The 27,636-nt window shown below is 35.8% G+C and overlaps 1 protein-coding gene across 4 annotated transcripts in view; it reads left to right on the top strand.

Moving 5' to 3' along the window:
- MEIS1 (Meis homeobox 1) overlaps positions 1 to 27,636 on the top strand; it is a 176,928-nt gene that overhangs the window by 66,410 nt on the left and 82,882 nt on the right. For all 4 annotated transcript variants that reach the window (XM_063316613.1, XM_063316604.1, XM_063316630.1 and 1 more), the window contains exon 8: positions 19,133 to 19,278. In XM_063316613.1, coding sequence (XP_063172683.1) covers positions 19,133 to 19,278 — 146 coding nt within the window. The remainder of the gene's footprint in view (positions 1 to 19,132; positions 19,279 to 27,636) is intronic.

Here is a 27,636-nt window from a genome sequence, read left to right as displayed (position 1 = left end):
GAGAAGTCAGTTTACATAGTTTACAGATAATATATATATTATCTGTATTGAGAATTATAGTCCTGTTCTTTAACATTTTCTACACAAACAATTCTGTTTATTTTTAGACAAAATCCTTATCCCAATTATCCCTTAAGTTTCATCTTGCTGCTTTAATCAGTGCCATATTCCTCAAAAATACAACACAGGAGATTTGAGATCTGATCCAGCACTAGAAGACTAACCAGAGCCTTCTTGGAGCTGGGCAGCCTTAAGAAATCCAGTAAATAAATATTGTCACAGGTTCCACTTGTAATATAAAAAATGAGCGGGAGCTACTATAGTAGAGTATAGTAGAGTAATTAAGATGATGAACTGGTCATGTCTCTACCTGATCAAGGAGCTTAAGGGATGATTTGGGGCCAGTCATTGCCTGTCAGCCCAACCTACCTTTGTGGGAAGAAATGGGGGGGGGAGGGGAGGACCTGCTATGTGTACACTTGCATGCCTTCATGACTTTTGCTTGTTGGGGAGAAGAAAAGTTGGGTGGGAGCCAAAACCCTATTCTACTGTTACTCAAATATAAACTCTTGGCAAGTCATTTAATTTTCACTCTGTGCTAGGTAATGTTTTTATAGGATGAAAGATACTAAACACATGGGAGAGGATGACCTAACACCTTTAATTCCATTAAATTCAATAGGATTACTTTGCTTACTGCCAACTAGTTCCCAACTATTCTCCCTGAATTTATTCTGCCAGGCCTCATTCCTGGGCATGATCAAAACAAAGTTATTCTATTTACATATTAATTTATTTCAATGGTGCTTTAGCTTTTGCATGATATAGCTTATATCATTTATTGGTCTAAATGTTCAGTTAAAAACTGAAGCATATTTCTAGCTTATCTCTTTCCTTTTGCAGATGTACTGTACTTGTTAAAGTCCAAGTGATAGGAATATGTCTGACTGTAAAATTCTCTGGAAAGGTTATAGACTGAGAGGTTTCCATATATATGTTTCAGACCTATAAACAGGTTTCTTTGTGTTTCCAAGATGAAACAACTGGATTTGGTATTCTGACTTAAAATGAAAAGAAACCCTTTGCTCTTTCTCTTTTTTCATCCTACTCCTCCATTCCTTCATGTTAGAAATAATGACCCTGTTATGCCTTTTATTAATAATATTTCAATTTGAGGCATGCTCATTTGGGAAGCTGCAAATATATACAAAACCTGTGTGTGTTCATGACTGTATATAAGTATATATGAACATTTGTGACAGTGTTGTGTCCTTATCTTTGATCCTTGAGAATCTTTTCAATGTGTAAAAGTGTAAGAAGTTAGTAAAATGAATCTTTGCATAGTTCTGTTACAGAAAGGATCTGGTTAAGACTTGTTGGACAAAAAGCCTGTTATTCTTCATCTTCTGTATTCCTCTTTAACATGATATGTGAGAATTATGAAAAACCTGCACAGCTTTCTTCTGCTGGAGGATAGGGCTTTGACAAAAGTTACGAGGCACAGGCAAATATTCTGGCCTGTATTGTACACAGAGTTTTGTTTTTGTTTCTTCCCCAAATCCACTTTATGAGATCTTAGAGCTGATGATAGAACACTATGTCTCAGCAGGTGGCAGCACCTAGCCAACTTGGCTGATCTCAGAAGCTAAGCAGGATCAGCCCAGGTTAGTACTTGGATGTGGGACTTGGCTAGATTGGAAGGTTGAAAAACATCCTGGAAGGTTGAAAAACATCCTGGAAAAAGCAGTAGCAAACAATTTCTGTAACAGTAGAAGTTAGTTTGATTTGAATGGTCATTCACTTTTTAGAACACTATGTGGTGAAGGGTTGATTTTCATACTTGTGTTAATGGTTGTAGAAGTTATTACAGCACAGCTTCTTTCCATGCTTTACAGAAGCCATTGATCATATGGAAAGAATGACATTCATGCTGCCCTTTCTAGAAACTGGAACTCTATACAATGGGATTTTGTTCCTATAAATTTGAAACCCATGATAAATAGCAGCAATGTGTTAGTTTTATTATGGTTTTACAGATAGTTTTCATTTAATGACTACAACTGAGCCCAGATTTTTGGTTGTAAGTCATAACCGAATCCAGACTAGTTTTTACAACCTTTTTTACTGCGGTTGTTAAGTGAGTCACAGCCGTCATCAAGTGATTCAAGATCAGGGCTTGTAGTTTCCTTTGGTTGTTAAGTGAACTGCATGGTTGTTAAGTGAACCAGGAGTTACTTTGCAGTACTGTGGGGGGTGGAGTGTGATAAGTAAAGGTAAAGGTTTCCCTTGACGTAAAGTCCAGTCGAATCCGACTCTAGGGGGCGGTGCTCATCTCCGTTTCTAAGCCTTGGAGCCGGCGTTGTCATAGACACTTCCGGGTCATGTGGCCAGCATGACGACTCGGAACGCCGTTACCTTCCCGCCGAAGCGGTACCTATTGATCTACTCACATTTGCATGTTTTCGAACTGCTAGGTGAGCAGGAGCTGGGATTAACAACGGGAGCTCACCCCGCCGCGCGGTTTCGAACCGCCGACCTTCCGATCGACAGCTCAGCGGTTTAACCCGCAGCGCCACCAAAACATGACTATGGAAATGCTTCTGTGGCTACAGAAGTATTATTTTCAGTTAATATTACTGTTATTTTCAACTTTTACTGTAAGTAGTTAATATTACTGTTATTTTCAACTTTTACTGTAAGTAGTTAATATTACTGTTATTTTCAACTTTTACTGTAAGGTCTTCATTGGAATCTTTGTTCTACAGTACAGTACTAAACAGGTTGAAAGGTGCTGTACAGTACTGTAACTCTATTTCCTGCTGTAGTAAACTTTGCAGCTTTTGTTACCATATAGTACTGTATATAAATCTGATTTTTATAAAACAAATGTTTTAAAAGCAGTAAACCAGCATTCAGTATTGTTAAATATAATTAAAAATGAGGCAGGCAGAGGATGGAACATGCATGCCACCACACAAATCTCCACTTACATTAAACAAAAACTGGGAAAGAATTAAAGGCAAGCACACGTCAATACATGTATGGAAACAGTACTTACCTTTCCTGTACAGTAAGGCACACACAAGGCTGCCTCTGCCAGCTGCTAAATCACAGGAAGTAGTGGAACCACGTGACCGAGCCTGCTGCCTCAGAAATCCAGCGTTGTAAGCCTGGAGGACTTCCTGGTACCAAAGGACGGTCGTGTGACCCCAAATGGCCGCTGCTTCCAGGATGGCCGAATCCGGGTCAGGTGATCGCAGAGGCCTTGTGAGGGTCATAATTTCAGGCTCCATTCAGAAATCTACTTTTGGGGTACCGTTGTAACTTTGAACAGCCTTTAAGCAGCTGCTTGGTAAGTGAAGACTATCTGTATGTGTTTCCTTTTAGGAATTGCCATTAAAATGCGATCCACCCATTCCTTGATTAAATTTGCATTAAAAATACTGCCAGATTTCTATAGACTGCATATGATTGATTGTTCAGTTTGCCTACACAATATAACAACATGAAGAATTTGTTCTATGTTATTTTTTCCAGAACATGTGAAATAGTTGAAATAAATAAACTTTTTTCCTGCACATAAACAATTCCATAGGATTGCTTTTCTAGTTTTGACGCATATCTCAGGTACTCAAACTGCTGAAGCCTTATGCTGCTGTGTTAGTTACCTTTTGCCTTCATAACATGAAAACTCCATCACCCTTGTTGTTTTATACCATATGGAAGTTTCATGCCACTTCACTAACATTTAGAAGTTCCTGTCCTCCAATACATCATTCATGTAGCTGAGCCAAAATAAGAAGGCATGTTTCATTAACATTTTCACTCACGCCACAGCCATGCTTAAATGATTTTCTTCCCCTCAACCAAAGTGATACCCAGAATAGGTACTCGTTTGCTAAGGCGACCATGTTGTGTATTTCCACTTCCATTCATCTCTCTATGCCTCAGAAGGCCCTAGAAACAGAATGGGATGGCAATAATCATTCCAGTGATTATTGGGATTGTTTGACAGTGCTGACAAACAATAAAAACAGCATGACACAATAAAGATGTGTTGCCCACTTGCATAAGTAATAAGGATGCAATTGCTGTGTGCTGATTCTGAGTGAGGAGTAAGTAACCAAATTGGTTGACTTGGCATCATGTTGTTCAGTTTTATATTGATCTCTGATAGACTGGGATTACTTGAGAGGGGAACGACATTGCTCCACACTTCTATATTTTTCTAAGGCAAATGCAGATTGGGCAGTGTTGCAATGGTTTATTGGCAGCTGACGTAACACTTCGATATTTATTGCACACACACACCTACACACACAAAGGAAGATGGCCAACAATAATCTTTAAAGCCGAAAATGTAGACTAGTCAGAAATTCCTCTGGCTCTTCTTTTTCATCCTATGAAACAGAAGTGGGCACAGCCACAAGTTTCTCGTATCAGTGACTACAAATAGAAACAAATAGCCTTTACATGATACTTTGACCCTGGCTTGTTGAAGGTGAGGCCTAATAAAAACAAATAAAAGTGAATGTAGAACAACCTTATTCTGTATCTGTATCCTGCGTGAACTGCAAAAGAGGGCATATGTGCGATTCCGTGTTAGTGGATAGTGGAGGTGGAGGTGGAGTTCCTTGACCCCGTTACCTCCCCAAATGTCTGTTATATTGGGAGAGGTGTACGGGTGAGTCATGCATGCTTGATGTTGAAGAAAAGCCTGTTTTGTGCTTAATACATTGGAGAAATTGTTCAAGATCTGTTCATCCATGTGAAAATATGACCTCTGTGTTACTGGCAAGGTCAGCAAGACCCATGGTGTTCTGCCGAATGAGGGCAGGTCACTGGAGTTAAAGCTGCCTGGGGGCAGATTTGACTTGCACACCTAATTCTGTAAGATTTAGAAAAACAAACACGCACAGTGGTGAATGTGTTAAAACTTGTTTTTCTCAGCCAGTAGCCTTTTGCTTCCTAAAGTTCAGGCACACTTTAAGCTTCCTAATCTTATACACTATTCAAATTGTTTTAATGTCGAGTATATTTTAATATATTCAGTTTCCTCATACCCTGTTTACATAATTTTATAGATGAGAGCCTGGAGACCAGCTATTTATATTCCCATCATCTATTTGTTTTTCTTATCTGCTTTTGGCTGGTGATTATTTTTAAAAAATAGTGTTGGTTATTATCACATTCTAATTTATTATGTGCTTAATAAGTGTTCTGTGCAATGAGTTCCCTCTACAAGATATTTCAGACATCATCCAGATAATTTAGATAAATTGTATATTCTCCTAAATGTGACTTAAGGCTGTACTTAAAAATTTCTGATATTGTACCAGTTCTGTGTCTCCAAAAAGGGTATGGCTAACTTCTGCAGACACAAGAGGTTTTTGGAGATCTGATTCAGTGAACATGTTTTAGTGTTTATTCTCTCTTCTGTTTTATAATGACATGAGATAATTTGGTTTATTATTATTTATAATGAAGAGAAATTTCTGACTTTAAACTCCACAACTTTTGTTTCCAGAACTTCATTGTTTCCAAAGAATTTAGGAGCCCCTGCTTGTTTTTTAATGAACTACTATATTATCAAATAAGCTACTGAGAGAGGTATACATTTGTAGACTGGGGAGAGGTAGGGGAAACATGTACTCAGCAGAGGATGTGTGTATTTTGTGGGTAAGAGTGACGGAATTTCTGTTGGGTTTCTGAAATGTAGAAGTGCCAGCTTTTGGATTTCAGGGGAAACATCACCTGCTGCCCACCTTTTCTTCTCCAAATTCTCTGTGGCTATCAGAGGCAATGAAGTAATTGCCTCTCACATTGCACTGATCTTTGGAATCTCCATGCTTCCTCCAAATCTGATTACTATAGTATGTAGGCAGACTACTCAAGCTAGATCATGCTAGTTGATGACAAATATTCAGTGTGCTGCAATCCATGGCCTCCTTACCCTAACTTGTTCTTAATAAATCAGTTGACAAAATGATTTATGGATTGAGTGATGTTGTGTGCTTGTAGTGAAATTATTTGATTCACTTCTCCTTGAGAATAATTGACAGTACTTATTTTTAAACAATGAGCATTCATTTACCAATACAAAGCACTTAATGCATATTATTCACTCACACGATTAACCCTCTGCAGTTAGCATTTGTGAGGGAGACAATGTCCCATGACCTATTGAGGAGGAAGGTCTGAAGGGGCACCTTACTAAGTCAGATTTCCCCCGACCCCCATAAGTGGACAATAGATTGGAGGTATCAGGTCCTTGTAGAACATTGATAATATGAAAAGGTAATGATCAAACTATGGTTTTTCTTCTAGCTGTGTAGGGACTAGTTGCTACTGCCCAATTTTGAAGACACATTCTGCAGTATATTTCCATTTTAATGACATATGCTCAGATGGGGCATCAGTTTGTGTACTAAAATTTAAAAAGCCTAGCCAGATAAATCTCCCAAATGGAAAGCATTGATTAATGTCATACATGACCACTGTTTTATTCTTAAGTCTCTCACTTTTCTTGTCCATACTGAAGTAATTAAACCATCAAAAGTATGTGCAGACTAGCACATGATAACAGATACCACAGCCACAGACAAATATTTTTTTCTGTAGAACCACTGTATGTAAAACAGTGACTAAGATATGATCTGATGTGAATTGTCCTGATTATAACATTCCAGCTAACCAAGTTACCAGTTTATCAGGATACGTTAAGAGCCATCTTTTTCTATATACAAATCTACTTGATCATTCCATTCCATTCAACAACAAAGATGGGTTCGCCATAGTTTGAAATACAGTGGGTATGGTTGAGAGACAGCATGTAAGTCATGAAATGTACTTCCAAGACATTTGTCTTATCACTCTAGTATGATAAGCCACTTTATAGCATGCAATCAGGACTTTATCAGAAAGCATTTGTGCTTGCTTAGTTCATGTAATTATTTTATTGCTATTTTGGTTCTTTTAGTATAGATTGCATATTTTTCAATAGAAAGGTAGGCTATCAGGATTGTAATATAAATGAGTTAATTAATCTGCAATATTATGATATCTTATTATTTTAAATATTTTTGTTTAAATATTGATCACATTAAAATCTAATTCATTTCATTGTGAATCCTAGATAATGTTTTAGTTCATACACATGTACCATCTAACGCTTCCACATATGGAGAGAGGGTCTTCAAGAGGTTGTTAGGTAAGCAGACTTCAAGTTGCAGAATCTAATTTGCTTGTTTACTGTTACCTCAAGTTCTACCAACCAAAGCCTGATGTAATAGATACATATTTAAACTTAAATAACACTAAAGCCATGTTTTTCTTGCAAACATCTCAACATAAGTTCATAGGTCTTCAACACAAAAATTATTTGTAGTTACTTGAAGCTTTCTTCTTTTCACTATAAATATTGTTTAGGATAGGGATGGAAGAATCTGTAGCTCTTGTTAAAAATTTGAAAATTAGAAATCTTTAGTAATCTATTGTAAATCAACCTGAGACCTCCTACTAGACCTACTGTATCTTCAACCCACCCACCCTACAAATTCTGTAATCTTGAACATTGATTAGGTGGAACTGATAAGTATTGGAGCCCTACAATGTCCAGAGGACCAAAGATCTCTGTCTGTAAAGATGTTAAATTGATAGATTTGTTACAAAATCTACTTCCTTAGGTAAGACGATGCAGCCTATTAAATTGCAATGCTTTTCTGTCCATGTATGGATGTGTATAAATTAGGAAAAGGTAAAAGAGGCTGTGTCTAAGTTATTTTTACTTTGGCTGGATAAGCTTGCATGCTCTGCTTTGTATTAAGCTGTACTTAGGTATTTATAGGTCTTACATAATTAAGGCTTCTGTTGTCTATTCTTTATTAAGGGACTCCCACTATAGACAGTTTGCATGATTTGCCTGGAAAAAACACTGCAACCTAGAGCAAACAGAATTGAGTCTTTGGTGGTTGTGTGAGGTCACCCAAAAAGCTTTAAATACAGTCAGCATTATTCATGGAAGAAGGAAAAGTGTATGGGTTTCATAACAATTCCCCTTACTGGTGTCGAGAACATACCACTTGCAGAATGGAGAAGTGTACTATGATACCTTTCTTCTATTTTTTTTCCTTTGCTTTATTTGTTCTTTGTGATTATAGACCACTGATGGGCTGCTAGGGACCATATATTAAAATGAGTAAAATAAAGTGAGCAAACTGTGAGGATAGATAGGTACTCTCTGAGAACTGTCTATGAATGCGATTCCATCCTGTCCCTCAAGCAAAACTGCAGTATGAATAAGGTGACTGCATCCTGGATGCTAAACAGCAAATCCTGACAACCTACCTGCACCAAATACAAATTATTTCTCATGTCCAGACCTATGAAAGATAAGTGGGAGTGTCTCCAGTACTCACGAATTGTCAAGTCTCACTGAATCAGTAGAAATTATAGGCAAACTCTTTGCCTTTAGTTCTCTTCATGGAAAAAAAAACTTAGACAAATATGACATGGTGAACAGGCTCACCTTTAGTTGCCTTTGTGTGTGTGTGTGTGTGTGTGTATAATGCTCTAACTGAACCTTTGTCATAGAATTGTTATAGTTGATTTCTGCCTTATTTAGACTCTTTTCACACGCAAACATTCCTTGGAAGAGCTATGTTATCTTTTCTTTAATGGTCAAAGGTCTTGTCATTAATTCCAGCTTCACATGTTTGTATTAACCTAAAGAACCTAATCCAGATATTGGGACATGAGGGTGGAGAAATTCTTCTGTTAAACTTCTTTAAGATGTCATACTGCTTTTTTTAAAAAAATGGGCAACCATAACATTTTTCTAAGCAGCGACACTTTGTCATAACACTACATAGAAATGTGTAATGCATTCAAATTATGGGGTCAATGAATTGGTTTATATTGACTTGGAATGATGGCTACCTTCTCTTCAAAGCATGTTAAAATTTAAACAAAAGCAGTAATTTTGCTCCAGTTGAGATTTTGGGCTTAGTATTACTAAACTCTGTGTTTTAGTGAACTGTAATGGTGTTGCATAATGAAAAACTTGTCTTGTTCTTATATGATATTGTTGTAAACTTTGGTCTGTTCCAAGAGTCAAGCTTTATGTTTAAACCAATTTTGTGTGCCTTGTATTGCTCTTTTGAATTAGTCCACTCAGCATGTGTTCTGTGTAGGTTGCCATAAGAATAGGTAGCAAGAGTCGCCTACTTAATACTGGGTTAAGACATTGTGTTAGATTTTTATTGTGCATTGTAAATGTACATTTAAGCTTCTTTTGGCAAAAGAAATAACTTGTTGGCTTCACATTAAGTTAGTTATTACAAATATTTTATTACTTGTAGAAGCATTTTATGGGTTCCAAATCTGTACTAGCTTGCTGATCTCAGTTAAAGGGCTTTATTAGACTTTTCACATTTGTTTCAAAATATCCCGATTAGCTGTAAATATGCAGAATTTATGAAAATTAACAAAACCTACAATATATTTTTATTTAAGGCTGATTTTAATTTCTTTGTATAGATCACTAATTTACTGAGAGACATTAGGTAATACAGAAAAACTGTAGCTTAAAGCAAGAGCGGTAAATGGTGATTTCCAGATGTTATGGGACTTCTACTCCTGTCACTCCAAACAGCAGTGATCAGTGATTATGGAAATTGTAGTCCAGTAAGATGTGGAAGGCATCAAATTTCCCACCCCTGTTGAGGTACGGATTATGGTTGTTTCACTTTTCCCTCACACATTTGTCTCATACATTTTGAAAATTATGAAGTGTTTGTTTCATAAATTAGTGGTCGCTAAAAATTAAGTGTTTCTCATTTTGCATCCTTTTATCGAGTAAGTTTTATCATTGTTGGAAACAATTCTCAAACTTATCTGAAAAACCTCACAGGCAAAAATGCAATTTTTTCCCTCTTGTTTTGGTTATTATCAGCCTTTGCTTTTATTAGTCATCCCAACCAGGAGCTCTCCAGATTTATTTGTCTACAATTCCCATTATTCCCACCAGCAATAATAGTACAGCAGCAAATCTGAAGAATATTAGGTAGAGAATGTAGGGTTTAAAGTATCTTCTTAGCAGTCTTTCCCATCTGTTCTCCTTTGGGGAATCTTTTTAGAAGTTAAATCCATGCTATGAGGACAGCTACAGGAGTCTATCAAAATGCATTAGCAGTACAAAAGAAATTATCTCCTAACCATTCCTTTATACTTTTCAGATTCTATTAATCTTTTTCCTTTATAATATGTTATTATATTATTTAATACAAAGGATTTTTCTTCCATATTTGATTATCTGTTTTGTCTGAGTCAGGCACAGTCTCAATATCCTCCCAGATCCTCCCTGATACATTTTATATAAGTTTCTGCATGACCAGTGTTGAGTTGAATTGAAGCCATTTCAGGCATCAAGCCAAAACCATGTATTTAATCCATGCAAAGGATACAGGGCCAACTACATGTGATGGGCATGGTCCTTTCATCCTCAGCCTTGTTGTATTTAGAGGGCAAGTGTGATGTTGAGTTATACTTGCATTTGTTGATCTTACTGTTTAACCTGAAAAGTCAGAGATGAGTTTAAATGTTCTCTTTGGGCTCAACAACTGAAGAATGCCCCAAAATGGTGGGTGGCCATTTCCTTTTTTGAAAATGTAGGAGATGAACATTTTGCATCTTTGAACTTCTTCACTTCAGTTAAAAAAGGGAAAAGTCTCTTTCAAATTGGCTTCAAAGATACATCCATGTAGTTTTCGTGACAGCAGTATGAGAGTGGTTGCCATTACCTTCTTCTGAGATTTATATTCAACTTCCCAGTATACACCATAGTTATAGCATTCCCTGGGGGTTTCTTATTAGCTAGGTCTGACCCTACTTAGTTTCTGAGTCTGGACAAGGTTCCTTATGTACTGCTCATAAACCGCTGAAACCCTTTTCCCTTTAGAGCTACAAAATAGATTGTTGCCACTTCAACTCTCAGTCATTTTTTTTTCCCCAAGTCATATTTAAACAAGCATGTGTAACATGTTCTTAATGTGTATGTGTGTCACAGTGATTGCAACATCAAGTGATAACCTGCCCATATGAATGAATATTCATAGATCAAGCACCATGTGGAAATCTTTACATATCAGCTCAAGCATGAAGCTTTTCAGTGAAATTGGTTCAAGCATCCAACTGCTAGTTATCTTTAAAAAACAATCTAGTTTTCACATTCTGATGCTTTAATTCTAGCTATATTTAATTGGGAGTAACTCCCATTGAACTCACATGGATTTGCTTCTGTAAATATTTTAACCCAGTCATGGAATATGTATCTGCAGTTTTGGATATGAAAGCCCAGAATTTTTTTCAGTGATAAATCTCAATAATTAGTCTTTTTTATTAATTTACTTTGATCATATGATCCTTAGTTTACTGCGAATGAAACCAAACTCTAAATGTTTAAAATTGAGAGTGGTTGCCAAGGTAAAATTGTAGTTTAGTGTCAAAAAGAAAGAGGTGTTTGCATTATTTGCCCCTAAGTCCATCTTCAAAGATTCACATGTTAATTCAGTGCCAGAGTTTGGCTGACAATTGTAGAAGTCTGTATTCCAAGTTAATTCTGAATATGAAAACTTTGAAATATAACTATATTTTTAGAAGAGAGAATTTATTATGTTGAGCTACTTATTAAAGAAAAAGGATATTGGAGGAAGTATAGTAGAATACATTTTTAAAACCTTTATTGAATGCAAAAGAAAGAAAATAAAATAAAAAAATACATTTCCTTAAAGGACCATAAGCTGAGGCAGGATGTGGTCTTTATTATTTGACTGCAACTGAGCACAACATGCTAATCTAAAATCCAATAGTCTCTGGTCAGGGTAGATACTTTTATTGTATTAGCTTCTTGAGCACAAAAATGTGCTTCTGAAATGTCTTCTTTTAAGCGACTAAAATGACTTCTCGTGTGAAAAATTGAGAGAGGCTGAGGTAGAGGGAGAAAAGGGGAAGGAGCTTAAACAGAAGGTGCTTAATTTGGCAAACCCTAGTGATAGTGCTGAATTACAGGCAAAGGTACATTTTAAAGCTTTCTTTTGATTCTAATGGTGTTTGGTACATTTCTACACATACTCTTCCAAGAAAAAAAAAATTAAAGTAGTGGAGATAGATTCTTATCTAAAAGGATTGTAACAAGTTGGAGCTTGGAATGCAGGCTTAGGTACTATCTGTTCCTTAGCTCAGTAAATTCCAGTGTTTGTCAAAATTTTCTCTAAACAGCTTTAATTAAATAGCTTTAATTTATCACACATAATCCACTTGAAGGAGACATTTTAAATGTTCCAAATGGTCAGCTGGTGAGCAAGGCTGATTGGATCATAGTATTTTAAAATATGAAAAAGAGAAATGTGTGTGCAGGTATTTTATAGCAATAAATAAATTGGCATGATGTGGTGACAGTTGGATAGTGTTTGTGGTTTGTAACCATCACCAGGAAAGAAAGGTTTTAAGGAGCTCTCTGTATGGTATACATTTTTCTTCACCAGCCTTCAACGTTCAGTTTCTTATTCTTTTTAAGAAATACGTATTAGGGAATATAGCTACCCTTAGAATATTCTTTTTCTGTTAGAATATTGCTAACAATATCATGCCTAAAGGGCATGCTGTTCCAAAAATTTATCCTGTACTGAATCCAACCTTTGTCATTAAACTGAATGGAGAAATAGCGTTTTCAGTTTTTTTTGAAGGAAAACATTGTAGATGAAATTCTCATTGGTGAGGGGTGGAGGGCTTACATGTCCTTTAGTTACGCAGTGGCCAATGTGAATGTCCTGTCTTGGTATATATTAACTTCTCCAGCAGTCAGCAACCTCTCTGGCTTTCTGCATTTCAGCTAATTCCAGGGAAGACAAGTTGGGGGAATTCCTCTTGTGGGAATATTTAGATTAGGAGGTATAGATAACTGGGGAAGGCCACAGAGTGGTGGAAGAATGTGTAACAGAACACACAAACATGCACACACAGAGAGAGCTGTTTTCTGTTATCTTTCAGGAATAAAGTCAAAAATAGCACATCATGGAAAACAGAAGCCTCTTTCTCAGGAGGAAAGAGACTTCAGGGAAATTGACAAATCATTTCAGCACAATATGAATTCTAACTCTCCCATAGCAGTTCACTGAGAACCAGGTGTGGGTGGGGTGTTATACATACATGTGTGTGTGTGTGTGTGTATTACACGTTACACCACAGGACAATACTACATAATTTTCTTTACTTCATTTTCTCTTTGACTACCATTCCATGATTCTTTATGCATAGGACTATTTGCTTAATGGTTAATCTGATGTCTGTTCTTCATGTCTTTACTGTAACTTCAGAAGTGGCTACAGAACAGTGGAGATACCTAGAAGTTTCATATCTCCTTAAGTTACCCTGTTTCATAAAGATACAAAGGAATTATACCCTACTGTTTGATCTTTACCTGTTCGTTCTATTACAGTTATAAAACCACTGAGAATTTGGAGTTTTGTTAATGTTGTTGAAAGGTGTGAAATGGAGATAAACTCTTAAACTGGGAATTTGGGCCAGCAGGCATCTCTTAATGTAAACTGTCATTTTTTCCTTAGCTTAAATCTTGAGCCTAATCACTTATGATGTCTGTTCTAAAGGATACTAACATTAGTGCAAAATGTAGATTTTTAAAAAACCGAGTGTTCTAAACATTTAGTAGTTAACATATCATTTTACTCATGAGAATTAAGAAAAATCAAGGTTTGAAAGTAGCCTTTGTGTTAACAATTTCAGGGCACACAGAAAACCCTCCAAAGATTTGTTGTTGCTGCTGCTATTTTGTCAACTTATTATTGTAGCTGGTAATTATTTGTAGAATCTTAGGACTGGAAGGGTTCTTAGAGGTCTTTGTTACTTTCAGCCCATTTCTCTAATTCATCAAGGCTATTTTGAGCAGTATTTCTCTTTTCTAGAGTTTTAGCAATCCCATAGAATAAGTATTTATTTTTGAACCCTGAATCTGTCTTCTGAGGTGTTAGCAATCCCTTTATCCCCACTTTGTGTTGTCTCCAAATTTGATAAGCATTCCTTCTGTTCCCTTGTCTAAGAAGCTAAGTTATTTATAAAAATGTTGAAGAACATTGGGCCCAGGACAAAACCCTGAGGTACCTCCCTCTATGTAAACATAGATTCATTAAGGACCATGCATTGGGTACGGTTGTTCAGCCAACTGTGAATCCATCTCATAGCGGGACCCCACATCCCAAATTGCTCCATTTAATCAAGAAGAAGTCTGTGGTCAACCTTATCAGATGCCGTACTGAAGTCTAGATATACTATATCCACAGTATTCCCTTGTCTGCTGAACTAGTCACTTTGTCAAAAAAAGGCTGTTAAGATTTGTCTGGCACAAACTATTTTTAATAAACCCATGCTAGCTTCTACTAATCACTTCTCAATTATTACAATCAGTGGTTCTGAGATCACATCAACCAATCCCTTTAGCATCCACGAATGTAATCCATCTGATCCTAGTGACTTGAATTCACTCAAAGCAACTAGGTATTCTCTTATCACTTCCTTGCCTATCTGAACCTGCATTTTTCTTCTGCTCCCATATAGTACAGTTTCTGACATTTTTTTCCTTTTGTGAAAAAGCAGATGCAAAATAGGAATTAAGCATTTCAGCCTTCTTCCTATTCTCTCTCATCATCTTGCCATCTCCTCCAACCAGTGGACTGTTTCCTTGACTTTTCTCTTGTTCTTACATACCTAAAGACCCTTTTTTGCGTATGTAAGGAACAAGAGAAAAGTCAAAGAACCTTTTGTTATTTTTGGCATTCATTGCAAGCCTTAGCTCATTCAATGTAATGTTGTTGAAGAATGGAATTCTAGTGATTTTTTCCTATACATTCTCTGTGTGTAACTTTTCTTGAGCAGGAGGGGAATTAAAAGGGGACAATCAAGGGAACCAAAGGGGAACTTTTAGGAAGAGAAGGGGTAGAGATTTGACCTGAATGAGAGGAACCCCTGCTGACATGGCCAGTCTGAGTCATTAAATGGCCTGAATACAATAAATGCTTCTTTATCCTGTCTTGAAAGAAACAAGATAGCACAGCCTAAATGCTGGGGTATGCTTAAATAGGCAACTCTGAGTTGTTTGAGGTAAGTGTGTTTGAAATCTGAGCCTCAGGACAATCTGTGAGTTGTCACAGGTCATCTGCCCTGCTCTGCGGGTTAGACCCTGAATTTGTGAGGAATTGTATTTGGGCAGATTGTTGTACAAATATCTTTGTTAGTTGTCCCCTTTCACTAAACCACAACCTGCAAAATATTTTAAAAATAATACTTAAATATTACTTGAAAGATCAAAGGGCCATACTAAAAAATTTAAAAGTTTAACATATGTTACATTATCTTGAGATCTGAAAAGCTGCAATGTAGAACCATAGCTGTCATTTTGGTTGATGCAAGATTTGTGGTGTATGTGTTTTAATTTATTTTGTTTTGTTTTGTTTAAATAGTGTCTAGTTGCTATGCTGAGTTCTTATGCTTCTAGCAATTTCACAGGCAATGTGTCTGCTTTAGTGATCTCAAATCCTTTTAGACTAATTTGTGAAAGATGAGAAAAAGAACTAGCTCTTTTGTCATCCATTCATTGTTGAAAAGCATAGGTCCAGGTACTTTGCAAGCAAGGTTTATTTACAAGCAAGGCTTATCAAGGTACTTTTTATTGCTAAATTACTCTGATAATGTCATTAGTGTCTAAAGAAGAAAGGAAATGGATTTCCTCCCCAGAACACCCCCCCCCCCAAATAGCATATTGTGCAGGCCTAACTCATCAATGGCCATGAGAAAGATGGCAGTGAGATCCAGATTTCTGCATTAGAATCTTGCATATATGTGGAACACAAATTCAAGCAATGCCCTTATATAGCCAAGGGGCATTTTTAAAAGCCTCTGGCCCCTCAGTCACTGGACTACTAGTTAATTGCCACATGGACATTGTGGCACATGGACAGATAATATGACATTTTCAGTTTCTCTTACTAGCAAACGCCACAGCGCTGCTTGCACTAGTTGCTAAGAAGCTGTCAGAAACCATTAGGAGTTGGCTGAAGCTGCCCTATGGCATTTCCTCATGGCATCAGCAAAACGAGTATAAATCACCCAGTGGAATCTACTGCTATACTAATGAGGCTGTAAGCTTGTTTATGGACTAGCATCATTTTTATGATTATTTCCACCTTTTCAGCTTGCCTTCATTGGCAGTGGGAGAAGTCAACTTCAAGAACGAAGTCAGTGCTGACATTTCACAAATGTGGTTCATAGTTGCTACTATGTGGTTAGTTAGTGAGTCTTCAAGTTCTTTTTTGTTTTGTTTTGTTTTGTTTAAAAAAAGTAGGGTAGGGAAAGCAGAAGAGGAAAAGTATTCTCAAGAGACCTTATGGAGGTGACAGTATTGAATTGCAGAGTGAATGGACATGCTGTTTAGACATTTAACTGAGATTTTTCCTTTACAAAGAATCAAGTTTCGGAATCCTCCTCCCCCCTTGGAAACAATTGTATTAAAATCTATAGAAGTAATTTCTTCTAAAGGACCCTATTTCATTAATTTGCTTTTTTCTCTTATCCTTCTTTTATCTTCTGTTGGACCAGGCTGAAGTTTATTGTTTTAAGCTTCTCTGAGCGTGCCCAAGTATTTTATATGGGATTGAAAGCATTTGCTTCCAATGAAAACCTTGTTTTAGATTACAGCCCAGCAGTGTAATTTCCCTCCCAGATGGGAGTAAAGTAGCTGTATTTGCCTAAAAACAGTAGGAAGAACAAACTGTGCATTAAGCCAAGGCTGTTTTTGGCTTGAGCTAATGATGTAACAGAAATCTTTTATTTGGGATAGGTCACTGCCTGGGACTGAAGGGAGATGATCTGGGTCTTGCTTGAAAGGTTTTTCCATTGTATCTACATAAGTCTTCCCTTTAAAAAAGGGGTGGCGGTGGTGGTTTCTGTTCCTAATGTTTCGGCTTTCATACAGCAGAAATAAACAGGAAAGGTTCTGGGGAGTGTTCTACATGGAATGCAGAAAGCCTTCCCCCTCCTAATGGAGTCTATAATTCAGGTGCCCTGAAGGCATGCTTTCAGGAATTCTTTTGCCTGAGGTAATGCTAAGCTAACGCTGCTTTGAGGCCTTGATTATCTATTGATGCACAAAGCTGGAAAAAAAAAACCTCCATTGAATTATAGTAGATATTTCCATAAATTATCAATGAATTCTCTTCTATCCAAGCACAAGGCATGGCTTGCTAAAATAATTTGAAGCCCGGGCGGGGGTGGGTGGTTGGGGAACTGAAAGTACATTTAAAAAAAGAATAGGCAATAGGATGTCATCATGTTAGAAGCCCTTTACTTTTAACCAGTGACTGCCTGATATATTTCTCCTTCTTCGCCTGTCTTTAATTGCCTATCAGACTAGAGAATGTGGATTAGTACATGGAGATTTTAAATGCCATTGAGTTGTTTGCTTATGTTTATTTTATGAATCATTACTTTATATGGGGAATTGCTTCTCTGAATAAAACCTTTCAAAGACTTTTATCAGCCTAAGACATCTAAAGGATTACTATAAGGGCTCCTTTTTAGAAATACGAATGCCTGAGTTGAACTTTCATGAATCAGCACAGAAGTTTGTATGAAGGTAGTCACAAGCATTTTTTTAGAGCGAATTCTTGCAAGATTGCATGGTGGATCATTATTTTAAAACGCCTGTTTAAAACAAAGGTTTTCCAAGTGTTTCTTTTCTTGATAGTATTTGCCTAAATTAGATCAAAACATCAGTGCTCGTAAAAATATGTGACAGTGGGAGCTCCAATCTGACATATGAAAAAGATGAAATTACAAGATAAGTAATTATTCTAACTTACCCTGAAAAATGCTTTTCAGGATTTAACTGCTGTCCTTTCCTGCTGTGTTTCTTGCAGTATGAAAAATAGGGTAAAATTACATCATAAATAACAACTGTTGTTTTATATAAATAAACTGGTTGGTTTGAAGCTCACTAATAAAATTCAGATAGGGAGGCTCTTGATGGACACACAACAATGATTGCAGATGATGCAATAATGATTAGAGATGAATGAATCATTCTATTTCCAGGCTATCTCTGGTTTGCATGTGTTCATAATTCAGTTTAATTCTATTTTTGTGTTTATATGAGAATTTGAAAAAAAGGCATAACAAAAGTTTTATTTAAATGTGTGTGGGTATTTTTTAACTTCTAAAATAAATATTTATATATGGTTTTATCTTAAGTACACGTTCCTAAGGATTTTTTTCCCTAAAAGAAACATACATTTTTAATGCATTTTGAACCTTTTTTCTGAAAAGCAGAGAATACTTTACAACATTTGTAGAAATGGAGAAGTCGGAAGAATGTTATATTCCAGTCTTAGTGTGACAGGAGGATATCATGTAACTTCTCATCAGAATGTGCAAACACTGAATTTGTAATGGTGATTCACCTTACTTAAATCTCCCAGACATGGTCCCAAATAACGTCTACCACACAATAGCTTACGTTGTATGTGCTTGGCATTGTTAAAAAAAATCCTATAAGACTAATTCTGTTTTGGATATGTGGCTTGTAGCTCAGTGAAAGAGCATTCACACAATCCCTGCTTTAATTGTTAGCATCCACAGATAGGACTGGAGAGAACATCTTTAGAGTTGCGATCAGAAAGTAGATGATATTTTGCTGCAGTTGTCTTTTAGAATTCAGGCAAAAAAATCACGATAGCTTCATAACCGAAATAAGTGGAGTATAGTTTACCTAGTGCTAAAGATGTACAATATTCTCATACTTCTTTTCTGTGGGATGGGTTGTGGCACATTTAAGATTCAGACCTCGGTTTACTCACAAATAAGGGGCTTGTTGCAAAGTCTCAAGTAAGGAAGTTCTTTTTTTTCCTGACATTGTTTCATGAAATACAATGTGAATTTTCAGTAGGTCTGTGATTGTGAGTGTGTGTGTTTGGTGCATGTGTTCAGCTGTGTATCTACCCTAAATTAGTTTTTAGTCATAGAAACTCAAGATAGCTAAAGTGAAAAATTTGATTCACTATATTTACAGGTGACGGCTTGGACAACAGTGTAGCTTCTCCCAGCACAGGTGATGATGATGATCCAGATAAGGACAAAAAGCGACATAAAAAGCGTGGCATCTTTCCCAAAGTAGCCACAAATATCATGAGGGCATGGCTGTTCCAGCATCTAACAGTAAGTGGACTCCAGATCACGTATAAAATGAAACCTGGGTAGGAAACATCATAGTTATAGTAGAAAATGCATATAATATATGGTCGAAGAACTAAAAGTAGTCTTTATGATATTTTGTTATGCAAGGAAAAAAGAAGAGAAATAAGGAAACTTACATTTGTCTGACCAACAAAGTATTCCTATATAACTAAAATAAGTATTCTGCTTTGTTTTTTATTGTTGCATCTGTTCTTTTTTTCTTCAGCCTCTCATTTAAGACAGAAATAACAAACTGGCCAATGTTCATTTATGCTGTTTAGTACCTAGTAACTCTAAGCTAAGAGACTTGATGGTATTTGTTTTCTTTCTGGACATCTAAATAAGAAAAGCAGAGGTTTCTTTTCTGTTGCTCCTTTTCTTCTTGTGTTCAGTCAATGTGAGAAGGGGAGTACACTGGCTAGTCTGCAACATTTAGGTATTTGTCTGCCAGTCCTCAATCTCCATGGGTTGGCAGAATGCAAGTATGGACCTTATGTATTTAATACCTGGGCTCTGCAGGCTTTGAAAATGATTTAGATGAAGAACTTCAGAGCACATCTGCACAGCATCTCTCTCCTGTTTTTTAAAGTAGCTTGACATGATTCTGAATAAAAAAAGATCCCTGTGCTTTAAGAGTCATATTCATTTGAACAAGTAGGTTCCTTAAAGCAGGACACCTTTTCCCCCCATTTTCAAAGTGTGCCATATTCTATTTAAAACTGTATGTTCATAGAGAATCTCCACCAAGGCTTGTAAGTCTTCCTGAACCATGATTTCTGAACATTTCATTCCTATACATTGGAATGGGAATGGGGTGAGTCTTTGCCTGTAGGACAGGAGAGAGGCAAGGTCAAACATCCATCTTTTTTTTTTTTAATAAAGCTTTATTAAGTTTTTCAACAAATACGTAAAACTGCAAGAAATGAAATAAAGTATACTACAAGAGAAAAACATCCATCGTTTAGTTCCCCTCCATTCCTTGAATAAAAACATTCTTCTGAAGTTACAGAAACCATGTGGCATGGGATATGTGTGTATGGGGAGCAATATTACCTTGTCAGATGTATAAGCATCTGATGTGAGACCCTTTGGTTAAGGAAATTCTCTCTTGTCACTGAAGCATTTGGTCATAATTCAATCAGTCCGGGGACATTCTCATGGTCCAGGTATTTGTGTATTTAGTAGAATTTTTTTGTGTTCCCTGTACCTCAGCCAGTGCCTTCCTGTTCACCCCAGCTGCCTCCTCTAATTCATCATCAAGAAGAGCTTTCCATGCAGCAACAGGGAAAGGGAAATGGTAGTGCTGTAGAAAGAAATGTTTTAAACCCTGAGTGCCAATCAGAGCTATTTGAAGGTGGGTTCAGGATTATGCTGTTGTATTTATAATCCTGGACATGGTTTGTACATAAATATATGTGAAAGTGCATTTTAGTTGCTGCAACTATAAATGATGCTAGCCAAATCAAAACCTTTAATACTATTTTGAATGAGGTATTTGAATGCGTTGTACCACACATTCATTATGAGTAGACTGGCTAACGTTCTTCCCAGTCATTCCATTCCTTAATTTGGATCTGGTAAATAATTTAAGATGAGCAAATATGTTTATTTTTATTGTGAGTTTGTGATCTTTCTGCATCATTTTACATATACACTTTTATTCCATTAGTTAAATAGAAACGGTGTTTAAAACGATAAGAGTGATCAGATTCTTGGAGGCCTATTATGAGTTTCTAGAAATTTACAAAATCTTAATATTTATTTAAGATTAATTATTATTTATCTTTTAAAAAGAGATTTTCAGTACTCATGGTTGCAAATGAGCAACACCCCCAAATGCTGTACTGTAAACTTAATGCCAAAAGTGAGGATTGAAGCTGAACATCCATTTTTCAAAATCCAGAAATAGATAGCCTATGCCCAGTATAGGACAAAAAGATCTGGTGGCTACCAGTAGAACCCATAACCTTCTTGTAACCTTCACACCCACTAGGCACAGTTTATATAGGAAAGGAATCAACCATCTCAAAGGTTATAACAGATATAGCTTAGTCCATAAAGACATGGATTTGTCAGCACCAATTGAGAGCTAAAAGGATATTTCCTCTCTTGGGTGTTATAAAGTAGACTTCACACAAGCTTTGCTAGGACATCACTTGCCCTTTGTGAGACCACCATACACACTACTGCTGGCAATATGGTTACATGGAATGCAAAGTGGACCTAAACATGCTGAACTGCTGTGCCTGAAGAGAAGGGTCACAGCATATGGAGGCTGAAACATCTATCTGACAAATGAGTAAGAGCAAACAATCATTTCTAGAACTGATCCAAATAAATTCAGGGCTCTACGTATAATACAAGGAAGATCACCTGTTTAGAGACTGTTCTTCTCCTTAACTATTTTCTTATAAATTCAGCCCAGTATTTTTCCCCCTTTACTTTCTTTTCTCCTTGGTACTGTCAGAGAAAATACAAAAATATCAAAAAATTATTTTTCCTAAAAATTAGCTTATATTTCAACAGTTAGATTAGAATGGTATGAAAATGTATAGAAGCAGTTTTGCATTATCTCTAATTTGCATTTTTTTTTTAACAAAAAGTATTGAATATGACAAACACCTTTCTTTCTTGGGTGTTTATTTTATAAGAACCACTAATGTTTGAAAGATTTGCATTTACTAAGTAAATGAAGCCTGAGGTTAGAGATGGATTTTTAATGAAAGAGGCAAGCAATGGTTTTGAAGTGAATCCACAGATCTATTCAGACCACTTCGGATTTTTTGGTTTATGTGAACTGGCCTTTAATTTTCCTTATACTGGTCTTAGTGTATATCTAGAATTGAGAGGGTGACGTCCAAGTTTTTGTGTTAAAAACTGTTAGTGATATTTTCTAACTAATGCTTATGACTTAAAATAAATATGATTAATGTAATTGCTGCAGTTGACATACTATTTATGTATATAGTCAGTGGTACATTTGTATGTTTCATTGTAGGATGAATTTTTATAGACTATGTATCTTACTTACTTACTTACTTACTTACTTACGTACTTATTTATTTATTGTCCCGCCATTATTATTTTTATAAATAACTCAAGGCGGCAAACATGCCTAATACTTCTTCCTCCTCCTATTTTCCCCACAACAACAACCCTGCGAGGTGAGTCAGGCTGAGAGAGAGTGACTGGCCCAAGGTCACCCAACTGGCTTTCATGCCTAAGGTGGGACTGGAACATTCATTCTCCTGGTTTCTAGCCCAGCACCTTAACCACTAGACCAAACTGGCTCTATGTATGTACTTCATAAGATGAAGAATCTGTACTGATGCAAGATGAATAATTTCTGTAATTTATTAAAACATTTTTTTTCTTTTTAAAGAAATAATCCTGTCATATGTGAAGCATGTACTTATAACCAGGTAGATTGGACAAGGGAGTATTATTTATGTGTCTTGAGCCCCTGGATATATCTCACAAATGCATAATTTCCATTTCTGATTGTTAAAAATAATAATCCTCAGTTTTGTGCTGGATTTAATTTATTAGGCACCAAATTATTTCCATGGGTATATTATAAGTATGAAATATGGAGAACATACAGTAACTTGCAAATTAAAGCAGTATGGAAGAGCTGGGGATTATTAACTTTGCACTGAAACACCTTGCATTCTGATTGACCACTAACACTTCTTAATTGTACTGTTATCTCAAAGGACTACTTTCAAAATTATAATACTAATACCCATCACCAGCAGGTAATTCAGTAGCATAGATAGTAATTACTATGGTAGTCTTATTCCATTTTCCATTGACCAATGGAAAATAACTAAAAAAACAAATGTAAACTTTTACAAGTTGTTATAAAATTGGTCCATAGCTTTAGACCATCTTTTAGACTGCATTTTAAACAAAAAAAGTAAAAGAACAAAGGAAATGTTGGCTGTTTTATTTCATATTTGTATAACATTGCTACAGTAATAGTATGCAACTAATTCTTGAAGTCATTTCTAGCAATGCAGTTTCGGGAACTTTATATACACCCCAAACACACATATTGTTGGCTGGTGTTTTTCTTTGTACAGTCTCCTGTTTATTCTCTCTCTCTCCCTTTTCTCAATCTCATATACACACAGCATACCTGGGCATAGTTCAGGAGTATAAAATACATGCTGCATGTAGACAATCCCACATTCTACCTCAAAGAAGACTGAATAAGAGATTGCTGCTAGTATAGGGCATATACTATTGCCCTTCAGAGCTGGTAATGCTTGGCTAGATGGACTAATTCTAGTCTGTGTGTTTTAACATAATGTATTTTACTTTGTATTAATACATAAAAATCTGTCAGTAATCATTAAATACAAATGCATTTATTCTGGCTACTTCAGTTTCATCTTCATTTTTTTTTTGTCCTGTTTGTTAAACATTCTGTCCGCTGGAATAACTGTACTGCCTTTTCTTTAAAAAGTAGATTGCATCTTTAGTGTAATTTTAATGAGTGATTGTGGGTAGAATCTTAGAATTCAGTGTTTTTAATCAACAATCCTTCTTTTGATACTGTTAATGAGTTTGCCAGTAGATTGATGGTGCTGAAGCCCATTGCAGTAAGACAATGCCATTCAGGGAGATACTGCTATACATCAGTTCCACTAATCTTAATGCACTAGGAGAAAAAAAGGCTATCAAATATTTCTTTAAAAATATTTAAACACATAAGGATCAGCAAAACACTAAAATAGGGGGGGGGAAATGAAAAATATCCTCAGAAAAATAACCTCAGAAAACAGAAACAACAAAACAACAATGTAGTTTGTAATATAGGTAAATATATTTGCTATCTTAAGGAGACATACAACATGTAAACATACTCGTTATGTCTAGTCAAAAACATATTTATATAGTTGGAGATAATCTATTATGAAATACTTGATTCGTTGATATAATTAAAAATTGAGATCAATTGTAGATTTAATCTTTAATCTTTCTAAATTCTTTACTGGTTTTTTAATTTTTAGTCACTATTTTATATCACTTTGGGAAAATGGAAAATAGAAATAAACTAACACGCTGTGTTACCATTTATTAATTGTATGTATTGCAATTATCAATAAATTGCTGAAATAGATATAAGACAAATTCATATAATAAACATTTTAAAACTGATTTGTCAAGTTAAAATTCCAAGTTCTCTTGCCATCGATTTTAAAAGTTTTTAAGAGTCTGCTTTATCTGAGTTTTATATAATACTGGAAAATCACCTTTGATTTTAAATGATGTACAATATACCATTATTTAAACATTATTTTCATATAGTCATATTGGCTTTAAAAATATTTATTTATTTATTAGCTTGCTTGCTTGCTTACTTACTTAGGTTTATATGCCTCTCCATTTCTGAAGACTGAGTGGCTTACAGCATTCTGACATGAGAAGGATTTTTAAAAAAGCACTTTCTTCGTTTGAATTCAGTGTAGAACTTGTGGATCAATTCTTTTGCAAAAGATATTCAGCAAAGATAGGGTTACAATTAATAATCAAATGTTTAATCCTAAAAAGTTCTTTTATCTTTCTGTTCTGCTAACTGATCATACAAATGTGGGTGATGGGAGAAATAGAGAACAAGAGAAAAGGGGAAAAATTAGGAGCCAAAACATTCTTCCATCTTTTTCAAATTTCTAGCTTTGAATGTGGATTTGTGATAGTAAGTATTAATATTTTTTTAGTATTGAGGAAGAATTGTATTGCCTAATGGAATGAAGAAAACCAGTTTTGTCTAGTGATTAAAGTGCTGGACTAGGAGCAGGGAAATCTAAATTCTAATCCTGCCTTAGACACAAATGCAGTTGGATGAATTTGGGGGCCAGTCACTTCCTCTCAGCCCTAGGAAGAAGGCAATGGCAAACTACTTCCAGAAATGCTGTTTGAAAACCACAAAAGTTCACCCATGTGGTTGCCAGCAGTCGGAGGCCAAAAAGAAAAAAGAAAAAAAAAGAGGAATAAGAGTCTAGCTTTTACTCACTGAACAACTTTTGAATTCCAAATAATGTGAATGAATTGTTTTAACTAGAAAGCAGAAAAACAATTTTTCAGGTTTGGTATCTAACCTTCTATTGTACTTTTGCTTCTATTTTTGGTTTGCCTGATCCTAGGTTTTATAGAAATACATATTTTTCTGCCAAATAATAGACAAGGGATCTGGAATTGTTTCAAACTGGGAAAAAATAATTAGGAGTAGGTATTTTAATTGTGGCTATTTTGCTAGCAATAACAAAGGTATTTTCATCTTTAGGAAGAGAGGGTCATAATTACGTTTCTTTAAAGGGCACCAACTCCTTGTATGTATTCCTGAATATCTAAATCCACTTGGAAAAAGAAGTCCAGTAGTTTTGTGCAGGCATTTTTGCTTCAGTATTGATTATAGAGGATGGTTTATCAAGATTGGCTTTAGATCTCGCTGTGAAATTTATTCGGTTAATATTGTAAATGAGTTTTATATCTGCTAGAATTTTGGAAAAAAAATTATATCATCTGCAAACAGATTTATGACATGGTACTGTATTCTGTTTTTATAGTAAGACCTAATGGGAGTAACAAATGTTACGTTGGCCAGGATAAATTCTCATATAGATGATGATGATAGCTTAATCTAGATTTTGGAGTGGAATTCTGTTGATACCTTGGGATCAGAGATTGCAAAGTTCAAGCTATCCCTTAGACAGCAGTGCTTGAATTTTCAGGAGGTAAAGTAAGGCAATCTTCTCTTTGGCTCCTCTTTTTCAGCACCTTGGAGAAAAGTGAGAGAAGATGGTGGATTATAAAGTAGAAAGGGGGCCTAGTAAATTCCTGTAAATTCAAGCACTCATCAACAGTCAGAATTGAAAACAATAGCAGGTTGGGATTTTGGTGAGTTTTTCTTAAGTATCATAATGCCAGGACCAAGATTTGTAATGCTGTATCATCCTGTATGTAAAAGATAGGATGTTTTTCAGGCCTAATTTAGTCCTGTGGAAGCAACACAGCAATATAATGCCATCATTTTCAAAACTGTGTGTGTATGTGTGCACGCTTGTATGTGTGTGTGTGTGTGTGTGTGCGTGCATGCAAGTAGAGAATTATGTAAGAAGGAGTTTTATAAATTGAAAACTTCCCCAGAATCTTTTGATTTGTCAAATATTATTGTATCTGTAGGACTGTGGATTAATATTTAGGATTGTAGATTAATAGTATTAAAAAACTATTTATCCTTTACAGTACTTTGGTTCTTTATTCTTTATGTTCTTGGTTTAGTCAGTCCCCTTTTTACCATTACAAGTACTATTTTGTTTTAATTTATTTACAAATATCAGCTATCAGCATTCCATCTTCCTAGGTAATTGAGGCAATCTGCAAAAAGCTGAAGGAATAGGATATGTTCTGTTCTCTGAAAATGCTTTGTGTATTATTTCCATTTGCTTTAAACATTTATATCCTGCCCCATGACAACAAAATTTTCCAAGGTAGTTTACAAAACAAATAAAGCAACAGAAACAAAGCAGTATAAAACAACACAAAAATTAGGCTCTGGCTTGTTTGTGGTACTGTTGTTGTTGTTGTTGTTGTTGTTGTTTGTTTTTACTTCCATTATATCTCATCTCAAGGTGGTTATTTAAAGCCAGATGTTTAAAACAAATGATAAAACTTGGAGAAGCTTACAATGCTTTCAACATTTTTTGTTTAACCTATAACATACAGTGGCCATTGTAGAAAAATAAATTGCCAGCCTGGTTTAAAACCTCAGCTATCTTGCCCTCTAGATGCCCTCTGAAAAGGGAGTTCCAAAGAGATTATACTATTGCAGAGATAGCTTTGTTCCCACCCCCCACCCCCCACCCCCCAGTCTGATTTCAGGAAAGCAGAGCATTTTCTAAGGATCTTTGTGTACATGGAGCCTGATAAAGCCAAAAGTGTCTCCTTAGTTAACCAGTCATTTAAAGCTAAAGAAAAATACATTGAATTGTGCCCTGAAATGAATTGATGACTTGTACTGCTTTATTAGAACCAGAAAAATATTTCTTCCTGTATCATGTAATAAAGAAGATAGCCAGATTGTATACTAATTGAATAATTCAGACTGTGTCTTCAAAGAATACTTTATAGTACAGCTGGAGTTTACAAAGCACTATCTAAGGAATGTGGTACATACTGTAGTGATCTGAAACAAGGTGATATAATATTCAAATTAACATTTACTGGCTAATTCATAGGACAGTTTAGTTACTGAAAGGAAAACCATGTATTTAATTCTGTCAAAGGAAGAGTAGGCGGAAGGGAAAAGAAGAGACATAGCCAAAAATACAG

The sequence above is a fragment of the Candoia aspera genome, chromosome 1 (assembly GCF_035149785.1).
Source record: "Candoia aspera isolate rCanAsp1 chromosome 1, rCanAsp1.hap2, whole genome shotgun sequence".
Lineage (NCBI taxonomy): Eukaryota > Metazoa > Chordata > Lepidosauria > Squamata > Boidae > Candoia > Candoia aspera.
Note: the sequence above shows the minus strand (reverse complement) of the source record. Positions and strands in the feature narration are given on the sequence as shown.